At 40.0% G+C, this 12211-nt stretch overlaps 1 protein-coding gene and 1 pseudogene across 5 annotated transcripts in view; both read left to right on the top strand.

Moving 5' to 3' along the window:
• The window catches only part of MAP4K4 (mitogen-activated protein kinase kinase kinase kinase 4), a 197958-nt gene extending 189874 nt beyond the window's left edge, over window positions 1-8084 (top strand). For 3 of the 4 annotated variants that reach the window (XM_011969587.1, XM_011969586.1, XM_011969588.1), the window contains exons 26-30: window positions 1730-1830; window positions 3355-3504; window positions 4050-4209; window positions 5055-5194; window positions 7419-8084. In XM_011969587.1, the coding sequence (XP_011824977.1) occupies window positions 1730-1830; window positions 3355-3504; window positions 4050-4209; window positions 5055-5194; window positions 7419-7502 (635 nt within the window). In that variant the 3' untranslated portion in view covers window positions 7503-8084. The remainder of the gene's footprint in view (window positions 1-1729; window positions 1831-3354; window positions 3505-4049; window positions 4210-5054; window positions 5195-7418) is intronic. The other variant, XM_011969585.1, reaches the window with a different exon arrangement.
• A 921-nt stretch (window positions 8085-9005) lies between these two features.
• On the top strand, window positions 9006-10972 carry LOC105531622 (annotated as a pseudogene). The gene has a single exon (XR_001004835.1). The product of XR_001004835.1 is annotated as an uncharacterized LOC105531622 (transcript).
• Window positions 10973-12211: the final 1239 nt, after the last annotated feature.

Here is a 12211-nt window from a genome sequence, read left to right as displayed (position 1 = left end):
CAGCCTCCTGAGTAGTTGGGATTACAGGCACCTGCCACCATGCCCAGCTAATCAAAACCATTTTTTTTTTTTTTTTTACATATGAAAAAACCAAAATACTGGGACAAATGTTAGACATACGGGAGAAAAAATGGACCTTAGCTAAATTAAAGTTATATGCGAAAGATGTGATATTCTTAACAGAATTTAAACAGGAAGTTTTTCTATATACCTAAAACTGATTAATGTTACGGACCTATTGAATGTTTCTGCCTGCATGTTTTCTTTTTTCTGTGTTTATGAAAATCTGTACATCATAGTTCCTCTGTTCGCAGGGATGTTGTCATGCTTGGCGTTGCCTTGTTCGTGTAGTCTGTCTGCACCCCTCAGCTCATTGGTTAGTGGTGATTGTGGGAGCTGCCTCAGTATCTCAGACGATTCTGATGATACGGGAAAGAGAACTATCTGCTTAGGATAGATTTTAGGATTAGGATTTTCTGTGTTTATGGAAAGTGTTTTTATTTGTTGAGGTATAACTAAAATCATCTAAGGCTAAATGTAATGAAACAGCTCATAACAGATGAACTGTACATGAATAGATTATCCTACAGGGGGAGCAAGAGGCAGACGTGTTAAAAGTCTGTTGGGCTTCTCCCCCAGAACAGAACAGTAGTCTTTTTGCCTGTCACTCGTGCAGAATGAATCATAAGTATTTTCAGGAAATAAGTGTGGATAATATCATTCATTTGTTGTCATTATGGTTGCCACCAAGAACAGGGAGCTATTTAATAAATTAATAAAAATTAAATAAACCTTAAAATTTAGCTCCTCAATATCATTAGTACATTCTGAGTGTCCAATCGCCCCACGTGTGTAGTGGTTATCATATTAGCAGTATAGATACAGAGAATTTCTATCATCACAGACGTCTATGAAACAGTACTGGTTTCTTAGAAACCTTTGTGTCTTAATGTTTGTTTATTGATTTATTTAAACAGTGGTAATATGTAGAGTTTAACAAGGGGAGTTATCAGTTAAGTTCTCTTTCATACGCAAAGAAGGAATCAAGTAGTGGTGTGATGTCAGCTTGTAAAGAAATCATGGATCTGCACATTAGTAAGTCACATGTACTCAGGGACCCCTGGGAGTACCTGTTTTGTCAGAGTTGCCTGGCAGTAAGGGCACCAAAATAGCTATGGGAAGGAGGCAGTTTTACTACTTCTGTAGATCAGGAAATGGTCTTAGTGATACTTGGACTTGTGCACAGATACTTCTGTTGGTAGAATCCAAGACTCCTGAATATTTTAGTATAAGCCTTTTTTCTTCCTCAGTCTGTGTGAGCCCCATGCAGGACTAGGGAAAGTTGTAAGGAGTACCTCAGTCTCTCTGTATGTTTCAGAAGTCTCTTGGCTGATTAATCATGTTGTTTGTTATTCATTTGGAGTGATACTGAGCCCTTGAAGACTTTAGGGTGGTATACCTGGCATTGTCCTTGATTATAAAATATCTTGGAATCTTTTATAAGAAGATGGGGATCATTAGTGAAAGTACTCATTGATGGTCAAACTACATTAAAGAGTTGGAAAAGGAAACTATGAGGTGTGATCTGTCTCTGAATTTTTCCCCTGCTTGTTTGGATGAATAAATAGAAGGCATATTTATAAAGTTTGCAGAAGACAACTAAAACAGTTTAGAGGGCTATGTTGATACTGACTGTGCTTCTCTTGCTTTTTTATTTACTGTTTTTCAGTAAAATATGAAAGAATCAAATTTCTGGTGATTGCTTTGAAGAGTTCTGTGGAAGTCTATGCGTGGGCACCAAAGCCATATCACAAATTTATGGCCTTTAAGGTAACAACATCAAGTGAATTTAAAAATAGTATTGGCCATGCAAGCTGCAACCAAGAGTCAGGGAATACGTTTAAAAAGTCTGCACTGTTAAAATTGCTAATATAAAAGCTATGCGCTAATATAGCATATAACTTTATCATAAGAAACCATTTCTAATGTAATGTAATAAGCTTAGTTAATCTGCTTTCTAAGCCCACAGAGTGAGAAGGAGAGCGAGATAAATGTTGGGTAGACACTATAATTGATGTGGCAGTGCGGTAACAGAGGAAAAGAGAACAGCACTTCCACCCTCCGGTTAAAAAGGTGATCTTCACCTGAGTCATGGATGTGTATAAAGATTTAGATGTGTTTTTGATAACAAAACTCTGTCTGACGGGCAGTTTTAAGGTATATCTGTTCATAAAATACTAATTAAAAATTAAATTACAGAAATTCTAATGACAAGGAACATTTATTATATAGCAAGTGAAAAACGTTAAAATATTTCATATGATTCCATTTTTGTTTAAATAAAAAACTCAGGTATAACATCTGAACTAATGTATACATTAAGATGTTTTTGCCATTTTGCACGTATACAGTTTTAGGAAAGTAAATGATTGAGTACTTAGTGTTAAAATTAGGACTGTTTTCATTTGTGAGTTCACAAAAATACTCATGGAATTTACACATATACCTCACATTGCCTGGTGATTGGCTTTTTAGAATAGTTTTTTTATTTTATTTTATTGAAGGGGTAAGTTTCATTTATTTGGAAAATTTATATTTTTGGTTTGCTTAGTGCTTGATTTCCCGGTGAAGCAGGATAAATGAAGTTACAATATTTGCTTAAAAAATAAATCCAAGTGTTACTGAATAAAGATAATTGGTTATACAGTTATATTATCTTCTGAGATCTGACCTTGATGTTCTTTATATACCAGGTACCGTACTAGTTGGTTTTATACATATTACCTGATTTAAAGCTGCTGTTTCATTATCCTAGTCTCGTGAACTGTGGGTAGTGATGTCAATGAAAAACGGAGACCACCAGCACAATCCAAGCTGTTGTAGCACATACAGCCTTTTCACCATTTTAGTCTAGTCAGAAAATTAGAGATCTTTATAGTTCACAGAGAGGTTAGTATGGTAACAGTGATACAGTTTTCAGTGTGTGACTCCTACAACTCCTGTCGCTCTCCTGCGCATTTGAATAGTTGAGTAGTATGCTTAGGAAAGTCCTCGCTCTTTTACTGTGCATGCTTTTCTGATCAAGGCAGCCAACAGCACAGTAAGTGACAGAGCAGAAATCTTGGTCTGGATAGGGAGATTTGGAACATAACTTTTGGAAGAAGTGTCTTCCAGATGCTAAATAACAGGCAAAAACTTAATAAAGACTAATTTTGTAGAGTATTGTTGCCTTACGGTTGTTGCCAGTGTGGCTCAGTAATGGAATAACTGAGTATGTTGGGTCTTCTCTAGTTTGATCTGTTAGAAGTAAGTTCTCTTTCATCTTCTCACTTCTCTCTTATGGCTTCTTTGCAGTCATTTGGAGAATTGGTACATAAGCCATTACTGGTGGATCTCACTGTTGAGGAAGGCCAGAGGTTGAAAGTGATCTATGGATCCTGTGCTGGATTCCATGCTGTTGATGTGGATTCCGGATCAGTCTATGACATTTATCTACCAACACACGTAAGAAAGAACCCACACTCTATGGTTGGTTGACTGGCTTCATTTTGTTTTGACTTTTTTCTTTACTCTGCTTAGTGAACTAACACAAGCAGGGATTCTTCATTTCCCCTCGGTGTGGGGGTGAGTATTTAAATGATAAGCAATTTTCAGTAGCTCCATGCTCCTAGATAAGTGGAAATCCACCTTCCTGGCTCTGTGGAGCCCTTGTGAAAACCTCTTAGCCCTTGCTTTGACTAACATGGGATGGATTTGGGGCAGTTGCTGGCAGGCCAGAACATCCCTGGGTTGGGAGTGGTTCTCAGTTGGAGCCCAGCATCCAAATATGTTTCATGGGCCTCAGGAGATGTGAGTCAGTAGAGTATATTACTGGGAAAGAGCAGACTTGGGGATATATTTTGCATGAGTATTCTCAAATGTTATCTAATTGCTGTATTTATCACCAGGGATATGGTACCAGTGCATTCACCAAGAGTCTTACTGAGCACTTTCACAGGGCTGGAAATAACCACAGACATTCTTCCCTGTACTTTGTTCCTGTTCTCTAGATCCAGTGTAGCATCAAACCCCATGCAATCATCATCCTCCCCAATACAGATGGAATGGAGCTTTTGGTGTGCTATGAAGATGAGGGGGTTTATGTAAACACATATGGAAGGATCACCAAGGATGTAGTTCTACAGTGGGGAGAGATGCCTACGTCAGTAGGTATGGAGAACTTGGGAAAGGCAGCATTTGTGAACGTGGAGCCGTGTCTGAGACTGCATGTATTTATCATGCTGACTTTATATGTCCTTCAGACCTTTTGGCTACCATTGAACAGAGTGGTTGGCAGTAGATGGTAGAAAGTTAGATTGTAGTCCGTGGAAATAGTCATAGGTCTATTTTACAACAAAATCCAAGAAATTATTTTATACTTTAAAAATCCTGTTATCATAATCTCTCATTTAATCCTTAAAACATCCAGAGGAAAATCGGACATGTTTTTGTTGACCATTTTGTAAAGGGAGACAGAGAATTGGTAACGAATTGGTAAAGGGAGACGGAGAGAAAGGGAAATTATTTGCACTTGAGAATGGTAGAGCCGTAACTACAAACAGCCTTGTGCATCGTTTCCTAGTTTGCGTTCAGTAATAAAGACTGATATTTGACATTTTCATGGGTTTCTATTCCAAAACTATTTTAGTTTTATTGTAGTTAAGTCACTGTCTCTGAGCACTCATCATTTCTCTTCCCTGCCTTCTCTCGTGATTGGATTGATAAAAATCTGTGCACTAAACTCTAAACTCAGTGGCTCATTTTTCTAGATAGGCATGAAAGGCCTAAGGAGAATGAAATAGATCAACCACTGATGCAAGTCACTCCTTCACAGAATGGACAAGGTGGTTACAAAGGCAGAGTTCCTTGAAAACAAATATTTAAATGCTAGGCATTTAAATTTTAAATTTTAAAAAGATTTAAAAGTATAAAAATATTTGTTTATCACATAAGCAACATCTTTTCAGGGCTGTTTCCTTATCTTTAATGGTTTGTAATTTTTCCCTCCCCAAAAGCGTATATTCGATCCAATCAGACAATGGGCTGGGGAGAGAAGGCCATAGAGATCCGATCTGTGGAAACTGGTCACTTGGATGGTGTGTTCATGCACAAAAGGGCTCAAAGACTAAAATTCTTGTGTGAACGCAATGACAAGGTAATGGTTTTCTTATGGATTCTTTTTAGTTACTCTGTCTTTTAGTAATGGCTTGTTTTGCATGGAGTTTGATTATTAATTTCCTTGGAGTTTTGATAAAAATAATCAAGGAACTTTTTAAACGTTGCTTTTTAGTCATGTTTGTGAGGATTGGGGTATGTTTTGCTTTTTGCTATGAGGGGACAGAGATATTTTTCCGCTGTAGAAATTAACATATTTGGGTTTTGCTTTGTATATATATTTTTAACTCTATTAAATGACCTGTCTAGGCTATAACAATTAGTTTAGAGATAGGGAAGATAAAAGCTGCCAGTTGAGTTGACTGAAATTCTTTTGTGAGTGGAAGGAACCACCGTGCGATTTTCCTACATCGAAAGGTTCCTCTCGCCTGATGTGTGTCAAGAGGATGCCCCTCGTTAGTCTGTGAGTGGTGAAATTGCTTCCTAGGTTTGCATGTCAGAAATGTTTCACAGTAAAAATCATCTTATGCAGACATAACATAACCTCCTGCACCTGAGACGCCACGGCATCACACCCCCTTTGCTTTTCAGAACTGGCCATATCACTCCAGGGACGATTCCTGTGGCAACTTCCTCCCAGGAAGTCCCTTTCAAACTGGCTTTGGAGGGGAGCAGGTAGATGGCCAGGGGCGTTGACCCATCCCTGTTTGCCAAGGGAGAAGGCATCGAGGGTGGAACTGATTTTTACTAAGCCTACCCTTTCTTTCTTCTGTCCAGTCAGACCTTTGAAACTTGGCTCTGAAGAACGTTTCTGCCTTTTGCCTCACATTGACAGACTAGCAGTCAGCCCAGTTCTCAGATTTAAACATTTAATCATTTAATGTGAGAAAGAAGAAACTACACATCTGTCCTTGGCAGCTGGTCCTGCTTGCCCAATACATCCCAAACACAAAGTCGCTTCACCCCCACCCACTGTCTTCTGCAGCCCTACAACTCAGTTTCAAGTGAAGTTTTGCCTACAGATGATCTCCCAAATCTGTGACCTTGAAAATCTCTGTAGCTCACACCTAATCCAGGATTTTGTCAGCTTGTTGGCTTATACCTTCCTAAGTATGTTTACCGTGGCTGCAACTATAACATTCTTTGAATTTCAGGCACTTAAATATTTTTATCATGCATGTCATGTCCTTTAAGATATATTAATAAAAGGCACAAAAATTCTATTACTTTATGGATTATATGAAGAATTAATACATTTTTTGTTGATTTTTAAAAAGAAATTAGTTGTTAAGGAGTCTTCCCTGTTGCTCATTGTGTGTTTTTTTCTTTTTGTTTTTGTTTTTGCTCATTGTGTTTTTTAAAGACATTTATTTATTAGAAGGTATTAACAGTAGAAGCAGAAAGAAATAACTCTTCAGAAACATCCATTTTTTTCTTTATGTTCTCACAATATGCCAGTGTATAAGGAGTTAGTAGTAACAAGCCTGAGTTGTAATAAAAATTGGCTGCAGATGGTCACTCCTTACAAAGTATAAATTGATAATTGCCCCAGAGGTTTTTGTGGGTTGTTAGTTTGTTTGTTTTGATGATGCAGTCTCGCTCTGTTGCCTGGGCTGGAGTGCAGTGGCGTGATCTCAGCTCAATGCAGCCTCTGCCTCCTGGGTTCAAGCAATTCTCTGCCTCAGCCTCCTGAGTGGCTGGGATTACAGGCGCCCACCACCATGCCCAGCTAATTTTTTGTATTTTTAGTAGAGATGGGGTTTTACCATCTTGGCCAGGCTGGTCTTGAACTCCTGACTTCATGATGATCCACCTGTCTCGGCCTCCCAGAGTGCTGGGATTACAGGCATGAGCCACCGTGCCCGGCCTTTTTTTTTTTTGAGATAGAGTTTCCCTCTGTTGCCCAGGCTGGAGTGCAGTGGTGTGATCTTGGCTCACTGCAGCCTCCATCTCCTGGGTTCAAGTGATTGATTCTCATGCCTCAGCCTCCCGAGTAGCTGAGATTACAGGTGTGTGCCACCACATGGTGTTTTTAGTAGAGACGGGTTTCGTCATGTTGGCCAGGCCGGTCTGGAACTCCTGGCCTCTCAAAGTGCTGGGATTACAGATGTGAGTCACTGCGCCCGGCCTCAGTTTCTTTTGAAAAGGCTCTTTGGGGGTGTGAGCTTCTCGTACAGTGTTGAGGATGATGGTGGCTTAGATTCCCTGGCTGGAAGTGCTGCATGACCATGGTAACCATGCCCTCTCTTTTCTGGGTTTTGCAGGTGTTCTTTGCCTCTGTTCGGTCTGGTGGCAGCAGTCAGGTTTATTTCATGACCTTAGGCAGGACTTCTCTTCTGAGCTGGTAGAAGCAGTGTGATCCAGGGGTTACTGGCCTCCAGAGTCTTCAAGATCCTGAGAACTTGGAATTCCTTGTAACTGGAGCTCGGAGCTGCACCGAGGGCAACCAGGACAGCTGTGTGTGCAGACCTCACGTGTTGGGTTCTCTCCCCTCCTTCCTGTTCCTGTTTTACCAATTTATCCCCATTCTTTTTTTTTTTTTTTTCTTACTCCAAAATAAATCAAGGCTGCAATGCAGCTGGTGCTGTTCAGATTCTACCATCAGGTGCTATCAGTGTTTGGGATTGAGCATCATACTGGAAAGCAAACACCTTTCCTCCAGCTCCAGAATTCCTTGTCTCTGAATGACTCTGTCTTGTGGGTGTCTGACAGTGGCGACCATGAACACGCCGTTGGTTTTATTGGCAGTGGGCACAAGGAGGTGAGAAGTGGTGGTAAAAGGAGCAGAGTGCTGAAGCAGAGAGCAGATTTAATATAGTAACATTAACAGTGTATTTAATTGACATTTCTTTTTTGTAATGTGACAATATGTGGACAAAGAAGAAGATGCAGGTTTAAGAAGTTAATATTTATAAAATGTGAAAGACACAGTTACTAGGATAACTTTTTTGTGGGTGGGGCTTGGGAGATGGGGTGGGGTGGGTTAAGGGGTCCCATTTTGTTTCTTTGGATTTGGGGTGGGGGGTCCTGGCCAAGAACTCAGTCATTTTTCTGTGTACCAGGTTGCCTAAATCATGTGCAGATGGTTCTAAAAAACAAAAAAAAGTAAAAAAAAAAGAAAAAGAAAATGTGTGCATTTTGTATAATGGCCAGAACTTTGTTGTGTGACAGTATTAGCACTGCCTCAGTTAAAGGTTTAATTTTTGTTTAAACCTAGAAGTGCAACAACAGTTTTACCACAGTCTGCACTTGCAGAAGAAAGAAAAAAGTTCAAACCACATGTTTATTTTTTTTGCCTACCTCATTGTTCTTAATGCATTGAGAGGTGATTTTAGTTTATATGTTTTTGGAAGAAACCATTAATGTTTAATTTAATCTTAATACCAAAACGACCAGATTGAAGTTTGACTTTTATTGTCACAAGTCAGCAGGCACAAGAACTGTCCATGAAGATGGGAAATAGCCTTAAGGCTGATGCAATTTACTTCCAAGTTTAGAAAGCAGAATGCTTTGTTTTCACCAGATTCAGCATTAAAGGTTGATGGGGCAACTGCAGCCCGTGACACAAGAGATCTCAGTGTTCTCGACGTGGGGGGTGGGTGGTAGCAGACAGGTGGTCACATTAGAATAGTCACACAAACTGTTCAGTGTTGCAGGAACCTTTTCTCGTGGGTGGGGGAGTTTCCCTTTTCTAAAAATGCAATGCACTAAAACTATTTTAAGAATGTAGTGAATTCTGCTTATTCATGAAGTCGGCATCTTCTGTGTTTTAGGTGTAATACCGAAGTCCTGGCTTTTCTCGTTTCCTCACTTGCTCTCTTGTTCTCTGTTTTTTAAACCGATTTTCCTTTATGAATATATTCATGACATTTGTAATAAATGTCTTGAGAAAGAATCTGTTTCATGGCTTCATGGTCATCACTCAGCTCCCCTAAGGATGTTACCGTCTCAGAAAAGGATCAGGGGCTCCGTGTCCCAGTCCTGCCATCTGACTTTCCTCTTGTCGAGTTCCGAGTGGAAATACTGCATTATGGCCGCTTTAACCTCAGTCATCAAAAGAAACTTGCTGTTTTTTAGGCTTAATCTTCTTCCTTTGTGGTTACTTTTCCTGTATATTGTGAAAATGGGGGATTTTCCCTCTGCCCCCACCCACCTAAACACAACAGCCATTTGTACCTGTCTGCTTCCCATCCCACTTGGCACCCACTCTGGCCCCTGTCATTTTCCTCTTCCTGGTTCAGTATTTTTGAAAAAGGCCCTCCTTTCAGCTACAAACATCTGGTAAGTCAAGTACATCCATCCACCCATGAATGCAGACACAGCAGCTGGTGGTTTTGTGTATACCCATAAAGACAAGATAAGCTGAGAAGCCTTACTTTTTGGGGAGGGAAAAGAAGATGGAAATGGATGTTTCATTTGTACAAATTTGGAGCAGTGCTGAAGGCCAAAGCCACCTACTGGTTTGTAATTAACCTAGAGAAGGTTGAAAAGTTAATCTTACCTTTAAAGGGATTTGAGGTAGGCTGGATTCCATCACCACAGGACTTTAGTTAGAATTAAATTCCTGCTTGTGATTTATATCCACGCTTAGGCTTTTCATAAGATGAAACATGCCACAGTGAACACACTTGTGTACATATCAAGCGAAGAAGGAAAGGCACAGGTGACTGTGGCTCCTTCCCTGGCTTCAGAGAACAGTAAAAGGTGGGCAGATGTCTTTGAAGAAATGCTCAATGTCTGATGTTAAGTGGGAGAAGGCAGAGAACAAAGAATGTGGCATCGTGGTCTTGCATTATCCAAAGACTTGAAGCTCCACATCTGTAAGTCAAGGGTTACACAAAAAATGCAAATGGTGTTTCACTGGAATTACCAAGTGCTTAGAACTTGAGGAAAACTGGCTTTCCCATAGGTGGTGAAGGGGTCTGAGCTCACACCGAGTTGTGCTTGCTCTGCTTGTGTAGCTCCAGGCACCCCGTGGGCACTGTCTTGGTGTTTGTGGTGAACTGAATGGAATCCATTGTTGGACTTAAGTTACTGAAATTGGACCACCCTTTGTCCCTCTAGGCGGGGGCTTCCTGGTCTGTGCTTTACTTGCCTTTTTTCCTTCCCTTCTTAGCCTCACCCCCTTGTAAACCAGATTGAGTTGCTATAGCTTGATGCAGGTACCCAGTGAAGTTTCTCCATAAAAGATTAGGAGTCGTTGAAATGTTTAGATTCTTTTAGGAAAGGAGTTATTTTCCCCCCTTTTACAGGGTAGTGACTTCTTCACAGAAGTGCCAATATGGCAAAATTACACGAGAAAACAGTATTGTAATGATTCCATTACATACGGAACGTTGAACTGTTATAGGAGTGCTCTTCCAAACAAAACAAAAATATCTCTAGATTTAGTCAAAGCTTTCGTAAGTAATAACCTTTCTGTATTGAGATCAGAGTAACCCTTTCTGTATTGAGTGCAGTGTTTTTACTTTTTTCTCATGCACATGTTAATGTTGGAGAAAATGTTTACAAAAATGGTTTTGTTACACTAATGCGCACCACATATTTATGGTTTATTTTAAGTGATTTTTTAAATGGGTTATTTAGGTTTTCGTCTTAGTTGTAGCACACTTACCCTAATTTTGCCAATTATTAATTTGCTAAATAGTAATACAAATGACAAACTGCATTAAATTTACTAATTATAAAAGCTGCAAAGCAGACTGGTGGCAAGTACACAGCCCTTTTTTTTGCAGTGCTAACTTGTCTACTGTGTATTATGAAAATTACTGTTGTCCCCCCAACCTTTTTTCCTTAAATAAAGTAAAAATGACACCTATGTTACGTGACATGAGTTTGAAATATGTTCTGAGCCTTCAGAATGTTTCCTTCCTGTGAGGATCCATATTTGATGCACACACCTGCCTCCCCTGAGCTGCCCGCACCAGAGCAGGCTCCTGTATTCTGCTGTCTCAGACGACAGGGGCTTGCCCAAGGCCAGGCGTAGATTATGGAAGTAGCCAGTGTTTGTCTAAAGATCTCAGAGATGAAGTGGGAGATGAACCTCCATCACCATGTTCCTGAAGCCAACACAGAGTAAAGCTGGTCCTTATCTTTAAGAAAGAAATAATGTTGCATTTTTGCAGTTTTTGAATTTGGATCAAAAAGTAAAACAGCATGATGTCTGTAATAGGACAATTAAAGTAGCTCTTTCTCAGTTTGGCGCATAAGACTAACTTGGGTCTAATCATTGGAGCCCCTTCAATGTAAGGTCATTGTGTCTAAGCGCTGGGGTTCTCCATCAACCCCCCGTAGGCCTGGTAGGCGTGATCCCCATCAGGCAGATCTGGGGCCACGCTCTCAGTATGGGCACCTCGCCTTAGTCTCCGGGGCTGCCCGTGCTGCATTGTCATCAATTTAATAAACCACTTCGTGCTTCATCCTAGAAACATGTTATCTCTCTAATGTGAAAATAAAATTATAAGTACTTAGGCTGTCAGGTGAGTAAGATTTTTCTTTTCCTACTTGATGTGTTGCAGTTGGTGGATGATTAGCAGTAAAAATCTGGTGGAGTTTTCTTGGGACCATCATGCATTCCTCCTCTTCCAACTTTCTCCTCCATTGGTTGAGATTTCACTTAAAGGAAGCAACGGGGGATCCAATCAAGACCCTTCAGCCAACACCAGCTCTGTGTCTTGGCATCACATTAAAAAATACAGTAAAATTGGTGCATTCTCTGGCATCTACTTAAAAAAAAAATGCTTCATTAAGCAGAAGTAGCTAATGTATTCTGTAAAGTAAAATGGCTAAGGGATCAAAACTTGGGGAAAGTCGTTACTATATTTTCTTATGGGAGAAGATAGGCACTCAAATATTAGTTCCCATACCTGGTCTACCTCTCCCTTAGGTAAATCAGACTGTATCCATGTGTCACATTCTTCCTGAAACAGTCTCATCTTTGCCTCTGTCCTGCCCAGCTTCTTTGCTGTTACCTTGTTCACTATTTCCTAAAGGATACGTAGCCCGCATATTAGCCGAGATTGTTTCTCAAATTTAACCACTTATTAAATGCAAACTC

This window comes from Mandrillus leucophaeus, unplaced genomic scaffold (assembly GCF_000951045.1).
Source record: "Mandrillus leucophaeus isolate KB7577 unplaced genomic scaffold, Mleu.le_1.0 Scaffold9, whole genome shotgun sequence".
Lineage (NCBI taxonomy): Eukaryota > Metazoa > Chordata > Mammalia > Primates > Cercopithecidae > Mandrillus > Mandrillus leucophaeus.
The sequence above is the reverse complement of the archived record's forward strand: the minus strand, read 5'-3'. Positions and strand labels throughout refer to the sequence as shown.